The 27,577-nt window shown below is 37.5% G+C and overlaps 1 protein-coding gene across 9 annotated transcripts in view; it reads right to left on the reverse strand.

The window, feature by feature from the left end:
- ALMS1 (Alstrom syndrome 1) overlaps window positions 1-27,577 on the reverse strand; it is a 186,828-nt gene that overhangs the window by 75,686 nt on the left and 83,565 nt on the right. For all 9 annotated transcript variants that reach the window (XM_010829757.1, XM_010829756.1, XM_010829760.1 and 6 more), the window contains one exon: window positions 9,862-11,702. In XM_010829757.1, coding sequence (XP_010828059.1) covers window positions 9,862-11,702 — 1,841 coding nt within the window. The remainder of the gene's footprint in view (window positions 1-9,861; window positions 11,703-27,577) is intronic.

Genomic DNA, 27,577 nt, shown 5'->3' on the forward strand with positions numbered 1-27,577 from the left:
TCCTTCAAGAAAATTAGAGATACCAAAGGAACATTTTATGCACAGATGGGCACAATAAAGGACAGAAACAGTATGGACCTAACAGAAGTGAAAGATATTAAGAAGAGGTGGCAAGAATACACAGAACTGTAAAAAAAAGGTCTTAATGACCTGGATAACCACGATGGTGTGATCATTCACCTACAGCCAGACATCCTGCAGTCTGAAGTCAACTGGGCCTTAGGAAATATTACTATGAACAAAGTTAGTGGAGTGATGGAATTCCAGGTAAGCTATTTCAAATCCTAAAAGATGATGTTGTTAAAGTACTGCACTTAATATGCCACCAAATTTGGAAAGCTCAGTCTAAATTATCCCTAAGTAAAGAGGCTCTGACCCAATTAGTAAGAAATTAAAATTAATTGGTTGGCACCAACAAATTGAATTGACAGCATTTGTATGTACAAGCAACAAATAACTAGAAAATACAAAATCTAAAATACCATATACAAAATTATCATAAAACATAAAATACTGAGGAATGAATTTAATGAAAAATGTGAAAGCCTACACAATGAAAATTACAACATCTTACTGAGAGATATCAAGTCAGTGGTGGGGAGGGAGGAAGAGGAGAACATGTTCACGCTTGAGGGGGACTCCAGTATTACTAAGATGTCAATCATTCTCAAAATGACTACAGATTCAATGCAATATTGAACAAAATCCCAGGAGGATTTTTGAAGAAACTGAGAAGACTATTCTAAAATTTATATGGAACTGCACAGAACCTAAAATAGAAAAAAATAATGTTGAAAATAAAATAAGGTCAGAGGACATAATCTGATTTCAAGACAATATAAAGCTACAATAATAAAAACATCCTGGTACGGCTGCATAGATAAATAGTTCAAAGGAACGGAGTGGAAACTTAAAAATAAACCCCCATATAAAAGGTCAATTGATTTTTGACAGAGGTGCCAACTACTTTAATAAGAAAATAAATAATTATTTCAATGATGGTGCTGGAATATCCAGTAAAAGAAAGTGGTCCTGAATTATGTAAACTACAGTATGTACAGAAATTAATTTGATACAGATAAAAGACATAAAAAAATAAAGCTAAAACTATTTTCATTTCTAGAAGAAATGTAGGAGAAAATTTCATAACACTGGCTTAGGCATCATTCTTAGACAAGACACAAAAAAGTACCAACCATAAAAAAGAAACTGGGTGTCCATCAGCAGATGAATGGATAAAGAGGATATTGTATATACATTTATATATACAATAAAATACTCAGCCATAAAAAAAGAATGAAATTTTGCCACTTTCAACAACATGGATGGACTGGAGGCTATGATATTAAGTGAAATAAGAGACTGAGAGAAAAAATGTCATATGATTATCGATTATATGTGGAATCTAAAAAATACAACAAACTAGTGAATATAATGAAAAAAACAAAACAGACTAACAGATACGGAAAACAGCCTCGCAGTTACCAGTGGGGAGGGAAGGGCAGGATGGGAGCAGAGGGTAAAGCGGCACAGACTGTTCTGCACAGAATAAGCTAAAAGGGTGTGATGTGCAACACAAGGAGTATGGTTATGTTTTATAATAACCATGATACATGAAGTATGACCTTCAAAATGGTGAATCACTATATTGTACACATGGCAACCCACTCCAGTACTCTTGCCTGGAAAATCCCATGGACAGAGAAGCCTGGTAGGCTACAGTCCATGGGGTCGCAAAGAGTCGGACACGACTAAGCGACCTCACTTTCACTTTGAACTTATACAGTATAGAAAAAGAAAAATTAACAAACTTGATTTCATAAAAATTAAAATTTTTCTTCATGAAGCCACCAGTAAGAAAATGAAAATCAAACCTCATTCTGTGAGAAAATATTTGCAATACAGAGGATCTGTTATCTTGAATATATTAAATATTCTTAAAATCATGACACAATCTAATGTATAAGAGTGAACAGATACTTCATAAAGATATAAAAATGGCCAAGCACAGAAACAATACTCAACATCATGTGTCATCAGGGAAAAACAAATTAAAACCACAATAACATATCATTTCACATCCACATTTAAAATGGCCAAAATAAAAAATAACTGGAAATACCAAATGTTAGCAATAGAATTTGCATATGCTGTTACTGAGAACAAAAAATGATACAGTCAGTTCCAGTTTTGGATAATCAATCAGTCTGTCTCTTCTACTAAGTGAAGCTATAAAACTGAGACAGACTACATGGAGCAGTTATTAGAAGACTTTTGAGAAATAATAGGAGCTGGCAATTTGATTTACTGGTACATGTGAAGCACCAGTAAAACAGAGAAGAGTTTATCACTGTTCCCTTTGGTATCCAATGACCTGAACTCAACAGAGTCTGACACTTAGAAGTGGACATTAGTACAGACAGAAAGACCTCCAGAAGAAGCCTTCTATTCGGGCATGAGAAGTGGAACTGGAAATAATGTGAAAATCCCCTTTTCTTTTCTCTCTTTCTAGTAATCTCAAGCACTCAAGTGATTACATGGTGGCAGCAATACCAGCAGAAACAGGGCGTTTAAAATTCTGACCGAGGGAAACCCTCCTCTTCCACTACAGGAGATGTGATCTCAAGCTAAGCTAAGCTAAGTCACTTCAGTCGTGTCCGACTCTGTGCAACCCCATAGATGGCAGCCCACCAGGCTCCCCCGTCCCTGGGATTCTCCAGGCAAGAACACTGGAGTGGGTTGCCATTTCCTTCTCCAATGCGTGAAAGTGAAAAGTGAAAGTGAAGTCTCTCAGTCGTGTCCGACTCTTCGTGACCCCATGGACGGCAGCCTACCAGGCTCCTCCGCCCATGGGATTTTCCAGGCAAGAGTACTGGAGTGGGGTGCCATGTGGTCTCAAGAGGGTAAGGCAAATCTGTGATTTTTTTTTTCTCTGTACTGAACCACTTGGCACTGACACAGTCACAGGAAGCACACAAAAAACACACAGAAGAAAGGGCTAAGTTAAGCCCCTGCTTTCTGTTCTGAGGACCTGAAAAGGGGAGCTCAGGGTGAAACATATCAAGGAAAGCATCTATTATAATGGTTAATAAACACGGACAGTACCACAAGTTGGTGAGGATGGAGAGTAACTGAAACATTTGTACATTGCTAGTGGGAATACAAAGATACAGCCACTTTGGAAAAACAGCTTAGCATAGTTTAGTTCTAAACAGTTCTTGTACAGTTAAATACACACACACACCACATGACTCAGCAGCTCTAATTATATATACATATATATACAAATATATTCTTATTTTTATAGCAGGTCTAACTATAATCAGCGAAAACTGGAAACAACCCAGATATCCTTTAAGGAGTCAATGTACATAGATAAACTGTGTGTGTGTGTTTTGTTTTTTTTTTTTAACTTTTTACTGCTTTATGCTTGTAAAAAGTCAAGAAGTAATTAAAAAGTAAAAAACTATTGATTCACAAAACAAGATGGACAAATCTCAGATACACTTTGTAAAAGATGCCAAACCTGAAAGGCTATTCTATATTTTATGATTTCATTTACGTGACACTCTGGAAAGGCAAAACTTGGACTGAGAGTAATGCTTCGTATGGACCTGTGATGTGGATTAATCAAAACTGACAGAACTAATATTTTAACCACAAAAGGTGAATTTGATAATGTGCAAATTTTTAAAAAATTAACCAAGTTATTGGGGCAAGATGGAATACAGGATGTAAGAAATGGATCTAACAGTATTATAAATGAATCATATCATTATGCTAAAGCGTGTAGGGAAGAAAACAACTAACCTGGGAAACAGCAACAATGTCTGGACTGAATACTATACATAAAAAACCTGTACACAGTTGGAGAATTTGTTTCTCACCTGGGTATGGGACAAGAATTCTGAAACTACATATCCTGGGGTAAATATACTGTAGATAATGAGAGCCATGTTTATCACCATTGGAGAAAGAAGTTTATAAATAAAAGAAAAAACCTAGAATCAACCCATGGTTCTGGACTAGTTGGAGGTATCAACATTGATCTTTTTTTTTTTTTAAAACACACACACCCATAAATACATACACACATTACAATCAAGATGAAACGACTATAGATGTAGACACATGTGTGAGTTAATGCCTATAATCTTTAACTTTATTCACTCAGCAGGGCAAGAAGCAGTGTCAACCTAGTAAGTCTTAAAAAAATCAAAACAGAAAGCAAAATATATCTTGAAAGAAATGAAACTGTGAACAAAACATATCAAAACCTATGAGACAAAAGCAGTTCTAAGGACATTTATAATGATAAATGCCTTCATTAAGAAAAAGAAAGGCCTCGAATAATCTCACACTTCAAGGAATTAGAAAAAGAACGGACTAGCCCAAAGCACACAAAGAAAGGAAATAAGAAAGATCAAAGTAGAAATAAGAAAAATCAAAGGAAAAAAAGAAGGATCAGAGACCAGAAAAATACAAAAGATCAAGATTAAGAACCTAATTTTTGATGATAGACAAAAATGACAAATCTTTAGCTAGAATAAGGAAGAAGGACTCAATCAGAAACCAAAGAGAAGACATGGCAATTGATACACAGGATCATAAGAGATTATTATGAACAGTTATATGCCAACAAATTGGATAACCTAGCAGAAATGGATAATTTCCACTATCCATAAGATACATACAATTTACCAAGACTGATTCATCAAGAAATAGAAAATATAAACAGACCAATGGAGTAAGGAAATAAAATCAGTAATCAAATCTTCCCAATAGATGGTTTAAGTGGTGAATTCTACCAAATGTTTCAAAAAGAAATAATACCAATCCTTCTGAAACTTGTCCAAAAATTGAAGAGAGAGGACCATCTGCAAACTCATTTTACAAGGCCAGCATTACCCTGATGACCCAAAGCTAAGTGAAGATATAGAAAACTACAAACCAATATCTGATGAATAAAGAGATAAAATTTCTCAACAAAATATTAGCAAACTGAATTAAACAGCATATTAGAATTATACATCAAGATCAACTGGGATTTATCCCTGAGGCATAAAGATAGTTTAACATATAAAAATCAATAAACCTCCCACTTTAATAGAATAAAAGATTAAAATAATATGATTATTTCAGTAGATGCAGAAAGAGCATTTGACAAAATACATCTTTCTTGATAAAAACTCTCAACAAATTGGGTATAGAAGAAACATCCCTCAGCATAATAAAGGTCACGTATGACAAACTCTCGGCTAACATGAGACTCAGTGGTGAAAGGATGAAGCCTTCCCTCTAGTATGAGGAACAAGGTGAGAGTGCCCACTGCTAGCACTTTTACTCAACACAGCACTGGAAGTCCTAACCAGAATGATTAGGCAAGAAAAGGAAATAAAAGGCATCCCATCACTAGGGAAGAAGTAAGCTGTCTTTCTTTGCACATGATATGATCTAACATCTAACAGAAAATCCTAGAGACTTCATAAAAAAAAAAAGTTAGAAATAATCAATGAATTCAGTAAAGTCACAGGATGCAAAATCAACATAGAAAAATCAGTTGTACACTAACAACAAAATATCCAAAAAGAAGGAAGAAAATACCATTCACAAGAGTAACAAATCAATAAATACCTAGAAATAAATTTAACCAAGGAGGTAAAAGATCTGTTCACTGAAAACTAAAAGACTTTGATAAAGGAAATTGAGGAAGACACAAAAATGAGAAGACACATGAAATGTGTTCATGAACCAGAATATTGTTTAAACATTCATATTCCTCAAAGCCATCAATATACATTCAATGCAATCCCTACCGAAATTCCAATGCCATTTTTCATAGAAAGGAGAAAAACAATTCTAAAATCTGTACAGAGTCACAAAAGACCCTGAATTGCCCAAGCAATTCTGAGAAAGAACAAAACTGGAGGTATCACACTTCCTGATTCCAATCTATAACACAAAGCTACAATAATCAAAACAGTATGGTACTGGCACAAAAACAGCCACACAGATCAGTGGACAGAACAGAGACCCGTAAATAAACCCCCACATACGCACTCAACTAGTATTTTACAAGGGAGCCAAGAATACTCAGTAGAGGAAAAACAGTCTCCTCAATAGAAGGTGCTGGAAAAACTAGATAATCACATGCCCAAAAAATGAAACTGGACTCCTATTTTAATACTAACAAATTAACTTGAAATGCGTTAAAGATTTAAACATAAGACCTGAAAACATAAGCTCCTAGTAAAAAACACAGGGAAAAACTCCTTGACGTAGGTCTTGCCAGTGGTATTTTGGATGTAACACCAACAGCACAAGCTACAAAAGCAGAAGTCAGTACGCAGGACTACATCAAACCCCAAATTTTCTGTACAGCAAAACAGTCAACAAAATGAAAAGGCAACCTACACTGATGGACTTTTGCAGCATTTTGCCAAGCGAAATAAACCAGACAGGGAAAGAGAAACACCATGCACCACTACACATGGAACCTAAACAAGAGGACACAGAGTAGAAAGCTGTTTACCAGAAGCTGGAGGGCAGGAGAAAAGGGGAGCTACTGGTCCAAGAGCACAGACTTCCAGTTAGAAGATGAGTAAGTTTTGGGGATCTATGCACAGTACTGTGATGATAGTTAAAAATTATGTATTAATATAGTTGAAAGTTATTTTAGAGTATATCTTAAATTTTCTCACCACAAAAAAAGTAATGATAATTATGTGATGTGATGCAAGTGTTAGCTAATGCTATCATGGTAATTATTTTGAAATATAAGTGTATTAAATCAACACACTGTAAACTTTAAACAAGGTTGCATATGAATTTTATCTCAACAAAGCTAGGGGAAAATCCTATACTCCAAAAGAGAAATAAGTATTCTTTGGGGAAATGATTGATTTCAGGGCTGTGACAGGGTATAGTAGCCAATCATGTTTTTAGTTGCTAAAACTGAATCAATTTGAGTAGTACTGGATTATAATCCAAAGGATGAAATAAATGCCCCATGGAAAACTAAAGGAATAAATAAATGGGAGGAACAACAGCTCTTGCTTACAGAAGAATTCCAATTAATAAATGTAGAAGGAATGAAGGAAATGATTTACCTACCAAGATTCTCTCTTTACAGTGGAGAATCTTGGTAGATACCACTTTTGTCAAGTAATCCAGGTTAACATCTTCAGTATATCAACTTAACATGCTTCCTGATGAAATGCACTGAAAATGGATAATCTCAATTTAATCTTGAGACAACATCAGACAAAGCCAATTTGAAACCAAAATAATTCCCTTCAAAGGTCATGAAAAATAAGGAAGTCTGAGAAACTGCCTTCAGTTTCTCCAGGAGATTCAGGAAACAGAACAACTGGAGATTAACTGGAGAGAACAACTAAATGCAAGGTGAAATGGTGGGATGGATCTGAAACGGAAAAGATTCATTTTTGGAAAAACCAGGAGAAATCCAAATTGGTCTATACATTTAATTATAATTTTGTATGATGGAGAATTTCTTAGTTTTGGTAAATGTTTTATGGTTATGATGTTAGGATAAGATGATAACATAAGGGGAGGTTTAGCAAAGGGTATATTGGCAACCTCTAAAATACTCCTCCAACACAACTTCCCTGGCAGTTCACTGGTTAAGACTCCATGCCTCCAATGCAGGGGGTAGTCTGGAAACTAAAATCCCCCATGCCACACGGCATGGCCAAAATCAAACAAAAATGCCCCAGGTGATCTCTGCTTCCTGGTATTCATACATTTGAGTAATCCCTAATCCTTGAGGGTTGGCCGGAAATACTGATTCATTTCTTTCTAGTATTAGAATGTGGCAGAGGTGGTGAGATTAACTTCCAAGGTTAGGTTACAAAGTAAAGACTGTGTTTTGTCTTGGGCACATCTCCTGAACTCTCACTTGCTCATCTGAGAAAGGCTTAACTGTCACAGCTACCTTATGGAAGGAAGAAGCTGTTTCTGGCCAATTACCATGTGAGTGAGCTTAAAAGGACATCGGTCTTAGTCAAGTCTTGGGATGGGACCACAGCTGCAGCCAATACCTTGTCTGAACCCTGTGAGAGACTCGAAGCCAGAAGCACCTAGCTAAGCCATGCCGGGATCTCTGACCCACAGAAACTTTGGGGTAATATTTACTGTTTTAAGCTTCTACATTTCAGGGTAATAGGTTACACTGCAATAGATAACACAGGGACTCTATTATTTTTGAAGCTCTCAATCTAAATTTAATCTAAAAATAAAGTTTAATATTCTTAAACATTTTATGTATATATACACACATATACAGATGAGTGTGTATATTATTTACAGATTCTGGAGTCAGACAAACTAGGTTCAAATGTCATTTTTAACAGTTAATGGTCATATAATCTGGGGCAAATCATTTAATCTAAGGTTTGTAAAACCTATAAATTGAGGTAATAATATCTACCTATGATGATTACAGTAAGTATAAAATTAGATATAAACATTGACTACAGTGCCTAGCACTTAGTACATTCTGGAACAAACAGCATTGTTATTAGTTCATATTTATAATCAGCTATAATTTTCTCTCTGATTCAAAGAATTCAGCTCCAATAACGTGACACTTTATCACTTAGAAGAGTTTAAGTATTATATGCAAACTTGTCAATCTTTTCATTTCTAAACACTTTTCACACCCAAAAAGGATATATTTATAATACTATGGAAATCAGAGATTAAACTGCCCCAATCCAATTCTCAGTCACTAACGTTTCAGAGCTATAATGGACCTCCAAGCTTTCCAATTATTTCTTCCCACCAATCATCCATATACGAGTGCCAAAGATATTAAATGACTTGTCCGAGAGTACAGTTGATAGGATAGTTTAAGTATAGCTCAGGATTTGGGAGACATGGTAATGTGGTTAAAGAAGCGCTTGCTTCCATTGAACAGACTGCATTATTTGAAACAACTGCTGCTTGCTGAAAAAGCAGTAATGTCAATGTCTCAGTTTTCCAGAAGGCAAATAAGGATACCATCACCTACCCTACAGGGTTAACAAGCATTAAATCAGTAACATATGTAAGTCCCTCACTGCATGACTACCACATGTGGATACTGATTAAACATTTTTTTCCCTTCTTTTCAAGGCCCACCACTATGATCTACTACCTTCTCAACTATAACGTGGAAAACATTACACACAGAGGGTAAGTGTTTAGCCATATAGTAAAGGACTCACTAATGTAAAAGAGAATTAATGATAGTCTTAAAATCAGCCTGAACAGTATAAATCTAATGCATTTATCCCTAAACTGGGTTTTCATTCCTACAATCATTGTGAAATAAGATATCACATTAGGGACCACATTATCTTGACATACACTACTTGTGATATTAACCTTGATAACTTGGTTAAGTGATGTCTACCAGGAATTTTCACAGAGAAATTACTGCTTTGATATTCATTCAGAGAGGAAACATGAAACAGAAACAGAGAGAGAGGAGGAGAGGGAGCACATACATGCATGCATCCCCTTCCAAAGCCTGGTCTTCAGCATATTTCCAACGTAATAAATAAGGAATTACTAAATTGAACCACTTGGTGATCAAAGATTCTTCTGAGTAATGTTTTAAAATACTTGATGTCAAGTTGTTTTCCAGAAGTCTTTTGAGAGTATAAATACATTACATTACATTCAGATGTTTTCTCTTACTTAGGTGTTCATTCCTTGAAAGATTTCTAGATTAGGCAGGTAACAACCTCCCCTAAGAGAAATTATCTACCTCTCCCCCAAGAACTTACACTTGCTTAAGTATTTTAAACCCTTTATCATAAATTTCATCAGCTTGCTTGTCACCACAATGAGACTCACCGATCTGCAGATACCGGAGTCCCTTCTGGATTGGAATATTCTTCCAAATCTGAACTGTTCACTTGTGTTTGCCTTGATGTTACTATCTGGCTATTCTGATAAGGTATGGTTTTCAAGTCCTGAGTAATAACATTACTATCTGGAAGAGGAGATTGTACGACTTGAAAGTCCGATGAAGATTTAGGTCCTAGAAAACCTAAAGATTCTTGATTCTGTGCTACAGGTTTACTGATCAATAATTTGGAGGTTGGTTCCAATGATCTTGAAGATATAGTTTGTAGGTCAGAGTTAAACTCACTATTCATCCTTGTTTTAGTGGCAGGATCCAATGAATGAAATCTTTTATCTAAGTTTCCACTATCCAACTTGGAAGGAGTCTTGGGGCAAAGAGTTATACGAATACAAGAAAGTGCTTTTCTATTTGAAGGTGGAGTAGATGCAGACGTTACTACTGTACATTGATTTGGGACTGATGGGGAGACCACATCACTGAATTTGGCTTCAACATCTATCACATCAGAAATGTGTAATTTAGGCTTATGTTCATTATTCTTTTCTACTACAGAATCCTGACTTTGAGGAAGGGGGGAATGGAGTTTTCTCAGGTGGTGATCTACATTTGGGGCTTTGCTTTGTTCAAAGAGTTGACGCTGCTCAAGAAAAATGGAAGAAGGAAGGTCTGAAGCTATATAATCCTGACTCTGAGGAAGGGGAGAGTGGTTTTCTCTTAACTGATCTACATGTGGGGCCTTGCTCTGTTTAAAGAGTTCTCGCTTTTCAAGAAAAATACGACAAGGAAGATTTGGAGCTACATAATCCTGACTCTGAGGAGGGGGCGAATGGTGTTTTCTCACATGGTGATCTGCATGTGGGGCTTTGCTTTGTTCAAAGACCTCTTGTTCAAGAAAAATGTGTGAAGGAAGATCTGCAGTAATAGTTACATTCTTCTCCTTTACTTCTAGTGTGGAATTTGGTCTGCCCATGCTAATGAGAGTATGATTATCAGAAAAATGAACTTCTTTGAAATTGCTATCATTTGCACTGGCACTGGGCTTAGGATGACTGCTTTTAAAATCTGATTTTTCTAAGGGTTTTTCTTCTTGATAAGAATGTTCAACAGATAATTTTTGGCTTTGGCTACTATTTTCTGCTAAAATAGTCACAGCTTTATCTGGTGACTGACTAATGATTTTAAATGATGAAGGGGAAGAGGTTCTCTGTTTTAGATCTCTAGGAGGATTCTGCTCTTCAGTGAAATGAGAATTAACTACCCCCACAGATGCTCCAGAACACTGGCTACCTTCAGTAACACCAACCTTAAGAAAAGAGGAATCTGAAAAGCATTTAGAATGTCGGTGAGATGAGAAAGTGATGGAGGTAGTAAACTTTTTCATGGGTTCTGGGGGCAGCATTTGTGATGAAGAATGACAATCCATTTCTTCAGGTGGCATACAAGCAGGTTCTACTAATTCTGACAGCCAAGGGTCCAACTTTTCATGAAATGGCATTCGAAGGCCCTTGCTAATTTCCAAGTCTTCACTGATAAAGTTTTGAAATGGGGAATGACTTTGTAACTGCAAGGAATTCCAAACTTTGAATTGGGAGTTGTTCTGGTCCAGTGACTTGGAAACGTTGACGTGCCTAGTTCTCCATGATGATGGGCTCCGTTGTCCTCTGACTATTTCTGAGGGTTCAGCAGATCTAAAAACACAAGGGTGGCTGTCCAATCGGGGTCGTTCAGCTGTTAGAGTTCTGAAACATCCTTTTTCATGGCTCTCAATAATAATGTGACTACAGACAGCTTCTGGCTTGTATCCTATTCCCCGTGGACTCTGTAAATCCTAGAAGATATAAACAAGTTCTTACTTGAAGTAGTCTGAATAATTATAAAAACCCAACAAGAAAAGATAGTTAACTATAGAATAAAATGGCTCATGATAACTAAGATCACACAGTTAATTTCTTCTAAAAGTTTTCACTTAAGTTACAAAAGCAAAGACTTTTGCTCACCTTTTTAGTTTTAGTAACAGGGGTCCCTTACCCAAATTCTGCTGGTCACATGACTACCAAGCAGAGACTCTTCTTTTGCAGCCAGATAGGATCATGTGACTAGGTACAAGCCAATGGGAGGTGAGCAAAAGCAATAAGTACAAATTCTGGCTCTTGTCCTTAAAAAATGAATTTCTTGGCCTCCATGATCTCCTACTGCCACCTTTGATCATTACCATCACGACTACTCTTTCTTTTCTTAATTGGAGTGTAACTGCTTTACCATGTTGTTAGTTTCTGCTGTACAACAACCCATTACTATTGTTCTTGCCAAATGAAAATGGTGATGTCTAGAACAACCCTGGGAGGCCACTTGTAATGGTGCCTCAACTGCCCACCCAGCTTGGTTCCTCAGAAGATTTCAAGAAGCAAAGTTACTTTCTTACCCTGGACCTGAAAGAGAAATACAATTCTACCTTATCTGAGCCACTGTATTTGGGTCTCTCTGCTACAGAAACATGGCCTACAACCTAATATTTACCAATAAAAACAGGAAAAAAGAATTAGTACTTCTTACTAGGGTACAGGATCAGTGCTAAAGATACCATAAATATTTAACACTTCTTTGAGATTTCTCTGTTTTATCTCTAAAATGATAACCTGGCATTCTATTTAATTTTAGTGCCACATGTGATTTCATATAAAAATATTTTAAACTGCATTGCCATTTCTCACATAATGGAGATGTACTTTTCCCTAGTCCTCCTGCAAAGTACAACTAAAAATCCTGGACATTATATACACAACAAACTTAAGAAGAATCTGAAAGGTAAAGAGAAAAAAGGCAGACTGGCTAGGGACTTTGGGATCAGAGAATAACAAGAGAGTGATCCCTGGGTTTTCTTTTTACTTCAAATATCCCAGACTTCCAGTTAAAGACAGCTACCATGAACAAAGAGCACAGAAGAATCCAAAGAGCTCTAACAAAAACCTGCTCTCATTAGTTTAAAAACAAGTAAAGGTGAAGTTCAGCAAGACAGAGAACTTTTAGACAGTAACTGCTCTCTTCCAGCCAAACATCACAGAAAAAAACTATGGCCTCACCCATACCCACACCAGCAAAGGCCAAGTGAGAAGCCTGAAGTTCCATCCCTGGAAAACTCTAATGCAGAATCCCAACATCCAGGCCAATGTGGTATTAGAGATGGTCAAAAAATTATACAACTACCTTATGACCCAGCAAAGCAACAAAGACTGATGTTCATCAAAAACCTAGACAGAAATGTTTATAGCAGCTTTATTTGTAACAGCCAACAACTGGAAAACAACCAAGTCACCTCATTCAATCAGTATATATTTAAACAAATCGTGGCACGTTCATACCATGGAATACTACACACCAGTAAAAAATGAACAGACTATTGACACTGAATATTGTCCAGAGAATTATGCTGAGAAAAAGCCAATACTAAAAGATTGCATACAGTATGATTTCATTTACATGACATTCTTAAAAGGACAAAATTATAGCAATAGAAATTAGATTAATGGTTGCCAGGGGTTAAGAAAGGAGTGGGAACAAGACAGAAGTGGATATAATTATTACAGGGAAACAAAAGGGACCATTGGGGTGGTGAAAACATTAAGTTTCCTGACTCTATCAATGTCATTATCCTGGTTGTAATATATTATCACATATTTGCAAGACATCTTCATTTTTGGAAACTGGGTAAAGTGTAGAGGCAATCCTTCTACATTATTTCTTACTACTTTATGTGAATCTACGATTATTTCAAAATAAAATGTTTCAATTTTTAAAAAGTCAATAAACTAAATACCACTGGACAAAACATTTTAAAAATGTGATTTTAATTCCATGGCTTCTTACTATCCTGACACTGCCACACATATCACTGGGAAATAAATGCTCCAATTTGAGAAGCATAAACTTAGTCCAGGTTCTTAAAACTGGGCATGATTAGATTTATATTCATCCCAAAAGACATTTCTTCTTTCTTCCCAACAATCCGTATCTTATAATTTTTTAGAATACGCGAAACCCCACAACCATCCATCACCTCCTTCAAGCTTTGTAATAATCATAAACAGCTTTTATAATAACTTATCCATTTAAAAAGTTTTTATAGCTTTGGTACTGGGCAAATCAATTTTAGTATTTTCATACAACCTTCTCCAGATACAGCCATAAGAACTTATATTACATCCCAACAATGCATCCTTTGATATGGGATAGGCTCTTAAATGTGGACTTCCCTGGTGATCCAGTGGTTAAGATATACCTAGCAGAAAATGGCTAAAATAAATGCACTTCCAATGTGAGGGACCCAGATTTAATCCCTGGTCAGGGAACTGATCCCGAATGCTGCAACTATATCCTGCATGCCACAGCTAAGACCTGGCACAGCACACTAGCCCCCCAAAAGGCTACTGTTTCACTCACAACCCTCTCTAATGATAAAATCATTCAGCAAACTATAAATGAAAGGGACTTTCTCAACCAGATGAACAGCATTTATAAAAGATGCACAGCTAAATTACAGTAAATGGTAAAAGATCAGACGCTTTTCCCTTAGGATAAGAACAACATAGAATGTACATACTTCCTCTTATCATACTAAAGGGTCTAGCCAGAGCAATCTGGAAACCAATGAAAAGAAATCAAGAATGGAGAGGAAGAAGTAAAACCATCTCTGTTTGCAGATGACATGATCTTCTACACAGAAAACACCAAGGACACCATAAGAAAACCAACTAGAACTAATAAACAAGTTCCTTAAAATTTAGGACATGAGTTTAACAGACAACAGTCAACTACATTTCAACACACAGTGAACAATCCAAAAATGAAATAAAACAATTCCATCTACAAGAGCATAAAAATAAAATACTTAAGAACATACTTATCAAAAAAATGAAGACTACCACAGAACACTATTGAGACAAACTATAAAAGATCAAAATAAATGGAAAACTGGCTCAATGAATTGGGCCAGACTTTAATACTGACTTTAATATTGTCAAGATGGCAATACTTCCCATACTGATTGATAGATTCAAGGGAATTCCCAATAAAATGTCAGCTGGCTTTTTTTCTTTGTAAAAATTGATCCTAAAGTTTATTCAGAAATTCAAAGGAGACACTGCAGCCAAACCATTTGGAAAATGGTGAACAAAGTTGGAGGACTCACATTCTGATTTCAAAACTTAACCACACAGCTACAGTAATCAAAACTGAGTGGTACTGGGAACAAGAACAGAACTGATAGTTCAGAAAGAAATACTAACATTCATGACGAATTGTCAAGTAGGCTAGAAAATTCATGGGGAAAAAGCCTTTTACACAAACAGTGCTAGGACAACTAAATATCTATGTGTAAAATAATGAATATGTAACTCCATATGTAAACAAATGCCATTTCAGCTACTACATATACAGATTATTTTTATATTTAAAGTTTTGATACTTTGGTATATATATAAAATAGGAGATATTGGTATAACCTAACTTTTTGTTTTTTTAAGAAGTGGCAAGCAGCCTGATTCATGAGAAGTGAAGTTTCTTGGCTGTGTGTGACTCCTTGAGATCCCATGACCTGTAGCCTACCAGGCTGCTCTGTCTGTGGAATTTTCCAGGCAAGAGTGTTGGAGTGGGTTGCCAATAACCTAACTTTTTCATAAGTGTTTTCTAGTTCTTTATAAACCTATTATTTTGCTTAAATAAATAAATAATGCCTCTAAGTGGACAGGCAACAAAAGTAAAAATACATGCATGCAGTTGTCCAGTTTCCCCAGCAACACTTATTGAAGACACTATCTTTTCTCCATCATATATTCTTGTCTCTTTTGTCACAGATTACAATAAATGGCCATAGGCGCATGGGTTTGTCTCTAGACTTTCTATCCTGTTCCACTAATTTATATTTCTGTTCTTCTCCCAGTACCGATAGCTTACTGTAGCTTTGTAGTATAGTCTGAAGGGAGCTTGATTTCTCCAGGTCCACTATTCTTTCTCAAGATTGCTTTCACTATTCAGGATTTTTTTGTGATTCCATATAAAGTGTAAAAAATTTTGTTCTAATTCTCTGAAAAATGCCCTTGATAATCTGACAGGGTTGGCACCGAATCAGAATACTCCCTAACACTATACACAAAAATAAACTCAAAAATGCTTATTCACACTCAGAAACAGTCACAGACATAGGGAACAAAGTTATGGTTCAGTTCAGTCGCTCAGTCATGTACGACTCTTTGCAACCCCGTGGACTGCAGCGTGTCAGGCCTCCCTGCCCATCACCAACTCCTGGGGTCTACTCAAACACATGTCCATTGAGTTGGTAATACCATCCAACCATCTCATCCTCTGTTGTCCCCTTCTCCTCCTGCCTTTAATCTTTCCCAGCATCAGGGTCTTTTCCAATGAGTTAATTCTTCACATCAGGTAGCCAAAGTATTGGCGTTTCAGCTTCAACATCAGTCCTTCCAGTGAACACTCAGGACTGATTTCCTTTAGGATGGACTGGTTGATCTCTGTGCAGTCCAAGGGACTCTCAAGAGTCTTTTCCAATACCACAGTTCAAAAGCATCAACTCTTTGGCGCTCAGCTTTCTTTATAGTCCAACTCTCACATCCATACATGACTACTGGAAAAACCATAGCTTTGACTAGACATATCTTTATTGGCAAAGTACTCTGCTTTTTAATATGCTGTCTCGGTTTGTCATAACTTCTCTTTCAAGGAACAAGCGTCTTTTAATTTCATGGCTGCAGTCATCATCTGTAGTGATTTTGGAGCCCAAGGGGGTAAATGGGTGGTGGGCTGGGAGATTGGGACTGACACAAACGTACTACCATGTAGAAAACAGATAACTAATGAGAACCTACTGTATAGCACAGGGCACTCTACTCAATGCTCTGTAGTGACCTAAATGGGAAGGAAATCTTAAAAAGAATGGATATATGTATATGAATGACTGATTCACTTTGCTATAAAGCAAGAAACTAACACAACATAGTAAGTCAACTATATGCCAACAAAAATTAATTTGAAGAAATACACCCCGAATTAAAAGAAATATTGGTGCAATTTTAAGTGAAGGCTTCCCTGGTGGCTCAGATGGTAAAGAATCTGCCTGCAATGTGGGAGATCTGGGTTCAATCCCTGGGTCAGGAAGATTCCCTGGAGAAGGAAAGGCAACCCACTCCAGTATTCTTGCCTGGAGAATCCCATGGACAGAGGAGCCTGGCAGGTTACTGTTCATGGGGTCGCAAAGAGTTGGACACAACTGAGCTACTAACACACACATCTAGAATATATAAAGAATTCTTATAACTTAAACAATAAAAAAAAAAACCCAATCCAAAAATGGGTACAGGTCTTGAATAGATATTTCTCCAGAGAAGATATACAACTGGCCAATAAGTCCATGAAAAGATATTCAAATCAATAATCATCAGCAAAATGCAACTCAAGCACAATAAGGTATCACTTTATATCTGCAACATGGCCATTATGAAATAAAAAAAACACCCAGAAAATAATAAGTGTTGGTGAGAATGTGAAAAAAATTAAATCTTTGTGCATCATTGATGTTAATGTAAAGTGGCTACTAAAGAAAACTATGGCAGTTCCACAAGAAACAAGTTCCACAAGAAAAGTAGAGCGACCACAAGATCTAGCGATTCCACCTCTGGGTCTGTACTGAAATACTGAAAAGAAGGCTCTCAAGGAGATATTTTTGTATTTTCATATTCACAGCAGCTCTATTCACAACAGCCAAAAGATGGAAACAACTCAAGTGTCCACGGATGGATGAATGGATAAACAAATATCGTACATACATACAATGAAATACTATTCGGCCTAAAAAGGAGATACTGTGACACATGCTACAAAATGGATGAGTTCTGAGGACACAGTTGTCAGAGAAAGACAAATACTATATGATCCCACTTTTATGGAGCTACCTAAAGGAGGGAAATTCAGAGACAAATTATAATGGGGACTGCCAGGGGTTGGAGAAAAAGGGAGAAGGGAATAGGGGATTATGGTTTAATGAATATAGAGTTTCAGTTTTATAAGAAGAAGAGCTCTGAGGATTGTTTAACAACAATGTTAATACAGTTAAATGCAGTCAACTGCACGATTAAAAATGGTTAAGATGATAGATTTTGTTATGTATAATTCAGCACAATTTTTAAAAGCAAAAATAATTTAAAATTGCCTCAAAGGGGATCATGGACCTAGACATAAGAATTAAAACTAAATCTCTTTGAAGATAATGTTAAACCTTTGTGACTCTCAGTTATGCCATGATTTCTTAATATGATACCAAAAGCACAGCAATAAACGAGAATTAATTATGTCAGACTTTGTCAAAATAAAAAAACTTGTGCTTTGAAGGTCACAACCAAGAAAGTGAAATGACAGCATACAGAATGAGAGAAAATACATGCAAACAATATATCTGATAAGAATCTAATATCAGAATATACAATTCAACAGTGGTGGTAGTGGTGGTTTAGTTGCCAAGCCGTGTCCAACTCTTGCTATCCCATGGACTGTAGCCCGCCAGGCTCCTCTGTCCATGAGATTCTCCAGGCAAGAATACTGGAGTGGGTTGCCATTTCCTTCTCCAGGGCATCTTCTCAACCCAGGAATAGAACTGGTGTCTCCTGCATTGCAGGCAGATGATTTATCAACTAAGCTATGAAGGAAGCCCACAGTAAAGAGGGAATTCAACAGTAAAGATAATCAAATTTTAAAATGGTCAAAAGATCTGAATAGAGATGTTTCTGCAAAGAAGATCAACAAATGACAAGCACATGAAAAGATGTTCAATACCATTAATTATTAGGAAAATAAAAAACATGATGATACCACTTCATACTCATCAGAATAATTATAAACAAAAAGACAGAAAATAGTTTAAAAGGATATGGAGAAACTAGAACTCTCATATACTGATGACAGGAATGTAAAATAGTACAGTTACTTTGAAAAACACCGTATTAGTTCCTTAAGATGTTAAACAGAGTTACCACAACGTCCTGGCAATTCCACTCCTAGGTATATAGCCAAGAGGTATGAGACACGTGTACACCAGTGTTCATCACAGCACTGTTTATAATAGCCAGGACATGGAAGCAACTTAGATGTCCATCAGCAGACGAATGGATAAGAAAGCTGTGGTACATATACACAATGGAATATTACTCAGCCATTAAAAAGAATGCATTTGAATTAGTTCTAATGAGGTGGATGAAACTAAAGAGCCTATTATACAGAGTGAAGTAAGTCAGAAAGAAAAACACCAATACAGTATACTAACGCATATATATGGAATTTAGAAAGATGGTACCGATAACCCTACATGCGCAACAGCAAAAGAGACACAGACGTATAGAACAATCTTTTGGACTCTGTGGGAGAAGGCGAGGGTGGGATGATCTGAGAGAATAGCATTGAAACATGTGTATCATCATATGTGAAACAGGTCACCAGTCCAGGTTCAATGCATGAGACAGGATGCTCAGGGCTGGTGCACTGGGATGATCCAGAGGGATGGGATGGGGAGGGAGGTGAGAGGGGGGTTCAGGATGGGGAACACATGTACACCCATGGCTGATTCATGTCAATGTATGGCAAAAACGACTACAATAATGTAAAGTAATTAGCCTCCAATTAAAATAAATTAAAAAAAAATGTCCAATCAAAACCTCTTTATACCAGCACCATGCACAACAGCCAAAAGTGGAACCAAATGTCTATCAACTATTGAATGGATAAATAAAATATATCTATACAGTGGTATATTATTTGGCAATTAAAAGTACTTAAGTACTGATTCACGCTACTATGCAACATGCATGAATCTCAGAACTGTTATGCTAAGTAAAAAAAGCAGTCACAAAAGATCGTGTATTATAGGACTCCATTTATAAGAAATATCCAGAACAGGCAAATCCATAAGGAAAGATAGTAGATTATTGGTTCTAGTAAGAGAGGAATGGGGGTAGAATAGTAAAAAAAAAATGTTCTAACATTTAGCTATTGGACAATTCTGTAAATAAAGAAAAAACCACTGAATTATATATTTTAAATGAGTGATTATTACTGTGTATATATTACAGTGAGATAAAGCTGTTAAAAAGTAGTTTATTCTCTGTGAGCCTCTGTTTGTAAGTGCATTTGTATTATTTCTTTTTAGATTCCACATATAAGGGATGTCATATGATATTTCTTCCTTGTCTGACTTACTTCACTCAGTATGATAATATCTAGGTCCATCCATGTTGCTGCAAATAACATTATTTCATTCTTTTTAATGGCTGAGTAAAACTCTATTATATGTATATGTGTGTGTGTATATATACACACACACACACATATATACCACATGGTTGCTGGGTGGGGAAGGATGGGGGGAAAGGATAGTTACGGAGTTTGGGATGGACATGTACTCACTGCTACATTTAAAATGGAAAACCAACAAGGACCTACTATACAGCACATGGAACGCTGCTCAGTGTTATGTGGCAACTGAAAAGGAGGGGAGTTAGGGGAAGAATGGATTCATGTGTACGTATGGCTGAGTCCCAGGGCTGTTCACCTCAAACTATCACAACATTATTAATTGGTTATAGCCCAATACAAAGCTAAAAAGATTTTTTCAAGTACAGTTTAGCTAATATATGTCCTTTATGAATTTCCATAGACTATTTCTCAATTAAAATTTCTACCTAACAGAGCTATTTGAGTTTTATCAGATTATTCTCTTATTGTTCAGTTAATATCACAAATCACAGACCTCATATAACAAACCAGAAAGAAAATAACAGCTCTTCCCTGTCACATAAAACAAACAAAACTAAACACAAACATACACATACACACACGCACAGCCACACAAACAGTCATCTTGCACCAAAAGTAAAATCTACTCTCTACAAACAAATGAACCATGGATTACTGTTTCATGCAAAACTCCCCTGAGCAAATTTCCTCACAGTCCAGTGGTTAGGACTCTGTGGGCTTTCTTGGTAGTCCAGTGTTTAAGAATACTCCTCCCAGTGCAGGGGACACTGGTTTGACCCTTGATTCAGGAAATTCCACCTGCTGCAGGGCAACTGAACTGATGCTCCGGAGCACACCCTAGAGCCAGTGCTCAGTGACAGTGAGAAGTCACTGACTCAATGGAAGTGAATTCGAGCAAATTCCAAGATAACATGGAGGATAGCAGAGTCTGGCATGCTGCAGTCCACGGGGTCACAAAAAGTCAGACGAGACTGAACAACAATAATAGCACCGAACAATCTGCATCTGCTTAAACCCCTGGATGCAGAAGGACAACTGTGTAATTACATGTGAATTTTCAGCTGAATGGAGCCAGGTCAGACTCCCTAACCTCCGTATTTTTCAAGGAGCAACTGTACTGTGTCTCAGTGTGGGGAACTTTTTCTGTTTACCCTGCTCAAAGTTAATTAAGCTTCTTGGATGTATATTTTCTATCAAATTTGGAAAGTTTTCAATAATTACTTCATTAAATATTATTTCTTTTCTCTTTTCTCTCCCCCTGGGACTTCCATTATACACATGTTGGTATGCTGGTGGTATCTCACAGCTCTGGTCATTTTTTTCATTCTTTTCTCTTTCTGGGTTTTCAAAGTTGCCAATCTCAACTGATGTATTTTTAAATTCACTGATTCTGTTTGCCTGCTCAAATGTGCTACTAAAACCTGCCAGTGGATTTTTCCTTTCAGTTATTATATTTTCAGCTCCAGAATTTCAATTTGGATCCTTTTTATAATTGTTGGATATCCCTTTTTTGACATCTCTCTTTGGTGAGATAGCTTTTTCTTGGTTGTCTTCAGTGTGTTGAACATAGCTTCTTTAGCTCTTTGAGCACCTTTAAAATCTTTTTTTTATAATTCCTGGGCTTCCTCAGGGGCAGTTTTTATAAATTACTGTTGACTTTTGAACAACTTGGATTTGAACTGTGAGGGTCCACTTATGTGATTATTTTGCAACAGTAAATATCAATACTATAGTCCATCATGGTTTGTGGTTGAATCCACAGATGGGATAAAAAAAAAATCACAGAAATGGAGAAATGAGTAAAGTTATATGGGAATTAATCCCTGCATAGTGTTACTGTAAACTGTATTTTCCCCTGACAACAGCCATATTCTGTTTCTTTAAGCATGTCATGATTTGTTGACAACTGGACATATCAAATACAGTGTGGCAACTCTGGATACCAGATTCTCCCCCACAGCTGGAGTTTGGTGTTGCTGCTTGCTGTGGGTAACTGTTTTGTACATTCTTTGTGTGTGGCACTGGAGTCTTGTTAGCTTTGCTCAACTGTAAGCTATTATCTTGACAGTTTCCATAAACATCCACAGCCAAAAAGAAAAAAGAAAACAACTTTCCCCAGTCTGTACTGACTTTATGTTGAAGCATTCCAACAGTTAGCCAGCTCTGTACTTTCATTTACAGCCTGTGCAATGCAAGTCTGAAAGTTTAGCCAGAGATGAAAGTTTAAGGTCTTCTTGGGCCTTTTCTGAGAATGAGTCCAGCTTTGGGCAAGCACATGGCCTCAACTCCCCAGTATAAGCAGGACCTTTAAAAAGTCCTACTCTCCATGTATCTGGTTTTTCAACTGCTTTCTCCCCAAGTTTTACAACGTTCCTATTGTTTATCCTGTTAACGCTAGACCCAGTCTGCTACAGTCAATACTCCAGCCAAACACTGGCAGGGAAGTTGTTTCATCCTCAGAAAAGCTCTTGGTTGAGTGAAAGCCGCCACACTAGTCCTTCAGGGAGTTGTAAGACAGGCTGAAACACCTCCTATCAATTTTTTAAGAGTAGGGTTTGTATTGCACCCTCTGTAAGTGTTGACCCGCATTAGGAGTGTGGTCTGCAATCCTCAAAGCTACTGCAGACTAGGGGATGGTGAGGCAGGCGATTGAAGAAGCCTCAGTCAGTGTTCTCCTATAGAACAATTGCTCTTTACTTCAGTAATCCTTCCCTAGTTTTTTATTTTTAAGTTCTGACTAGATTCCAGAGATCTACAAAAATTGGTTCTGATAGATTTTGCTAGCTTGTTATTTTTGTGCAGAAATGGAGCCTTGGAGTTCCCTACTTGACCATTTATGGCAACATCACTTACAAATGTTTTATATGTATAAAAAAAGAGTACTGATCTTTGATTATGTGACTGCTAATTTCAAATACATTTTTTTTTTATCATATTGAGGCATTACTGGCCTACTCTAGAGAAATATTTTTAACTGGGAACAGATTTTTTTACTTTTTTATTTTTATTCCCAAATATCTTTTTGGAACACAATGAAATAACTACAGTTTTCCTGCTATGTAAAACATGTTTATAAATTTCCTAAGACTGAACTATCTGCTTTGCTAGCTTAAGCTCTACTTGCTCATGATACATTATTGATACCGAATACCAAATATTAATATTTACTTTAAATATTTTTCATCTATTTGCCACATTAGATTCTTTAATATAAAACACATATTGTGCTAAGAACACTTAATACAAGACACACCCTGTTGACAGAGTACATCTCTTTTTTAAGTGCAAAAAGGAGTATTATTAACTATAAGCACCATATTGCAGAGCAGGTATCTCTCTAGGATTTATTTTATATAATTGAAACTATATGCCCACTGAACACCAACTTCCTACTTATTATTCCCCACAGCCCTGACAACCACCATTCTACTCTGTTTTTATGAGTTTGGCCATTTTGGAAATCCCATATATGCAGAATCATGCAGTTGTCCTTCTGTACCTGGCTTATTTCACTTAGCATAATGTCTTCCACATTAATTCATGCTGAAGCATATGGCAGGATATCCTTCTTTTTAATGGCTATGTATTTACCATTTTATTTATCCATCAATATACTGCTTCCCTGGTGGCTCAGACCGTAAAGAATCTGCCTGCAATGTGGAAGACCTGGGTTTGATCCCTGGGTTTGGAAAACTGGAGAAGGGAAAGACTACCCACTACACTATATGTTTACTGTTTATCCGTCAATAAACATATAGGTTATTTCTGTATCTTAACTACTGCGAAATCTTGCAAAGAACATGGGAGTGCAGATATCTCTTTGAGATCCTAATTTTAATTCTTTTAGGTATCTACCCAAAGTAGGGATGCGGATCATATAGTGATTCTTTTTAACTTTTTGAAAAACCTCTACACTGTTTACTATAGTGGCTGCACAATTTTATATTTCCTCCAACAATGCACAAGGGCTTCAGTTTTTTCACATCCTCTCCAACCCCTGTCTGGCATTTTGATAGCAGCCATAAGGAAAGTTATGACCAACCTAGATAGCATATTAAAAAGCAGAGACATTACTTTGCCAACAAAGATCTGTCTAGTCAAAGCTATGGTTTTTCTAGTAGTCACGCATGGATGTGAGAGTTGGACTATAAAGAAAGCTGAGCACCAAAGAACTGATGCTTTTGAACTGTGGTGTTGGAGAAGACTCTTGGGAGTCCCTTGGACTGCAAGGAGATCCAACCAGTCCATCCTAAAGGAGATTGTTGTTGTTTAGTTGCTCATTCGTGTTCAACCCTTTGCGACCCCATGAACAGTAGCCCCCTAGGCTCCTCTGTCCATGGGATTCTCCAGGCAAGAATAGTGGAGTGGGTTGCCATTTCCTTCTCCAGAGGATAGTCCCGACCCAGGGATCAAACCCACATCTCCTGCACTGGCAGCTGGTTTCTTTACTACTGAACCACCAGGGAAACCCAGTTAAAGCATATACCTAAAAAAATAAAAAATTATAAATCACAAAAGATAACAGATTGCTATCAGAAGGAAATCTGATGCTTTTATCTCAGAGGACAATTACATTTTCCCCAACATTTTTGAGTTCCCTTACAGATTTTAAAATGTCAACCACCTTGCCTTCTAATACTCATCTGGTACTTTAGCTATAAAACCCTCTGGTCAGAGAGAGTCCTGGCTCATTAGAGGAACACAGATCCACTAGGAGGCTGCTGGACTACACTTAACCAAGTAACTTGATATGCATATTTCAACTGAGATTTCAACGTACAGTGAGTGCCCTCAGTGGACAGTTCATTTCTCCCAACCATACCTCCCACTAGGAAGTAGAAATAATTAACCCTGGATCCAGTGAAAGGACGGTGTGGGTGGAAATCTAAAAGGGGAGAAGAGGCATTCAGGTTGACATCAGCAACATCAGAAGATGACATCATGGTGATACAATCACACCTGGCCCTATCTCACTTTGGAGGAAGCCACCAAAGACATACTGACCCACAACAGCCCAATAACCAGTTATCACATGGGGCACTCAGAGGGCAAGCACAAAACTATAAAATGTAGATGCCTGCTATTGTTGTCCCTTTTCTGTGACTTCCATGCCATCTGAGTCATGGGGCTTTCTCCACGACCCCAGGAGACAACACCAGAAAGTTACTGGAAAACCACAGCACTCACTCACAACTGAACCCCAGGATGGAGGGATGGCATATGTTGGAAGTCAGCCCAAGAAGGCCTGGGCCCAAAATGCCACCAGGCTAATAACTGAGTGATTCAAGCACTGTCTTAAATGGCACCAAAGCACAAATGCTTCAAGGCCACCTGCCTCACGCTGCCCTAATTTCACCCCTAACTGGCTCATAGGATTATACAGTTCAAACCCATCTGGTAATACAAGACTAAAGATTAAATTGTCAGAAGCATATAACTAAATTTTCTTTAAACCAAGGGTACACATGTGCCTCTAATCTTTACTATTTACAATGGTGACCTCCTATGCCTTGAAGAAGGGCACCACTTAATCATTTCCAAGATTCACCCCCACAGACCTCCAAAATTTACCGAGAATTTGAGTTAGCAACAGACACTCCCAAAAGTGCAAGCAAACCTTAATCAGAATATCCCAACTCTATGCAACCCTGTTAGACCCTATGGGCCTTCAATTCCCTTCCTCACTGACCAGAGCAACCTACTCTAGAACGGCTCCTTCACATGCAATAGCACTTGATAATGCCCAAGTCCATGATAATGCCAAACATGATGATCTGAGATGACAAAGTCTCAGCAGACGACAGCATAGGATACAACTTCATCATGAATACTGCCTCCACAATTTTCCACTATGGAAGAGGACACACCCAGGGAAGCATGGCGGCTGATGATGGCAAGCACTTCCCAGAACTTGGTTGCCAAACTGAATGCCTAGTTATCTAAATTCCCAGCTGATGACCCATTTTCGTGGCATTTTGTAGAGTTACCCCAAGTTCTCCTTGCTTACTACACTTGCTGCTGAGATGTGAGGTGGCACTTTGACTGCAGGCTGCTCTCCACTATACCTTTAAATTTTGATAGGTTAAGGTATATGTCAAGTCTCTAAACCTTTTAAATGTCTGATTAAATGCTTCATATAATTGCTTACCCTCACCACACAATATTAGATTGATCCACATTATGTGACCTAATTGAGGGCTAGTAAATTTAATTCTGTTGAAAGGACTCCTCCCTGGGTATAGATGCTACAATCACCATAGGACTCCCTCATCACTCCCCTACATACAAACTCTCCAGAATTGCAGACACAGGGTCATCTCCCTACATAACACCAAGGGAATCTTTTCCCACTGGTTATGGAACCACTCAGGGTTCCATAATCTTCTCATTCAAGTCCTCCCATAGTCTTAATATTTTTGTACAATGGGCAGAAACCAGTGTTTTGTTTTTTTTTCCTGAGCTGCTGTAATTGCTGAACATATTATCAAACTCAACAAAGGCTTCTTTCCTGAGTCAGTGGCCTACTTAGCTAATTTCTTGACCCTGCCCCCATTTTCCCAGTGGAAGCCATCTCATGCATCTCCACGGCTTACCCAGCTCCTCTCTATGGTGATCAACTGTTCCCATGCAGCACTTTACAATACAGTATGTGGCATTTGGCAGGAGCCCCACATGCACTTTATAATCCACCATGTCTGTCCATGCACTAACACACTCCACCTGTGACACCACACAGTTAAATAAACCTATACCTCTCATCCCAAGGAGCACAATTCCCATGGTCTTGAGTCTCATGGCTCAGACTCCCCAGGGGAACCCCAACTTATTTGGATATACCCAGTATAACAGTCGGTGTCCACTGTGGGTTTAGTACCCAGGAGCAAACATATATACATGGTTCCTCATTTATGTGCTTCTCCCTTCCTCAGCCACCAATGCATCTGCCTCCTTGCCAGCTCCCTGCTAAGTCCTGTCTGTTCACACCAAGATAGTTAAGTCTCCCTGGGACTATCCTTACAAATCACTGAATAGGATCCCCAAAATGTCTCTTTTTAAACCACCTCATGTCAAAAACGTTCAGTACTCATCCCCATTATGTTGGGAATAGGTCTGCTACTATCCTTCATGGGAACTGAGTTAGGCACGACCACAACAGCCAAGCAACAACAAATTATTAAATTAAATTGTTAAGGCAAACACCAAAGTTTCAACTCCCCTGTCTAAAAACATTGGGCTGTTACACCAAAGCCCAGCCTTAATGCAGTAACAGTACAATTCTTTAGTGTAGATGGTTTTGGACAACGATTTAGCTTTAGGTTACTATTGGCCAAGGAAGGGGAACCTGCAAAGGGTACCTCTTGTTGCATGTTTATTAATAATTCTGGACAAACT

Source organism: Bison bison, unplaced genomic scaffold (genome assembly GCF_000754665.1).
Source record: "Bison bison bison isolate TAMUID 2011002044 unplaced genomic scaffold, Bison_UMD1.0 scf7180017864508, whole genome shotgun sequence".
In the NCBI taxonomy this organism is placed as follows: Eukaryota; Metazoa; Chordata; class Mammalia; order Artiodactyla; family Bovidae; genus Bison; species Bison bison.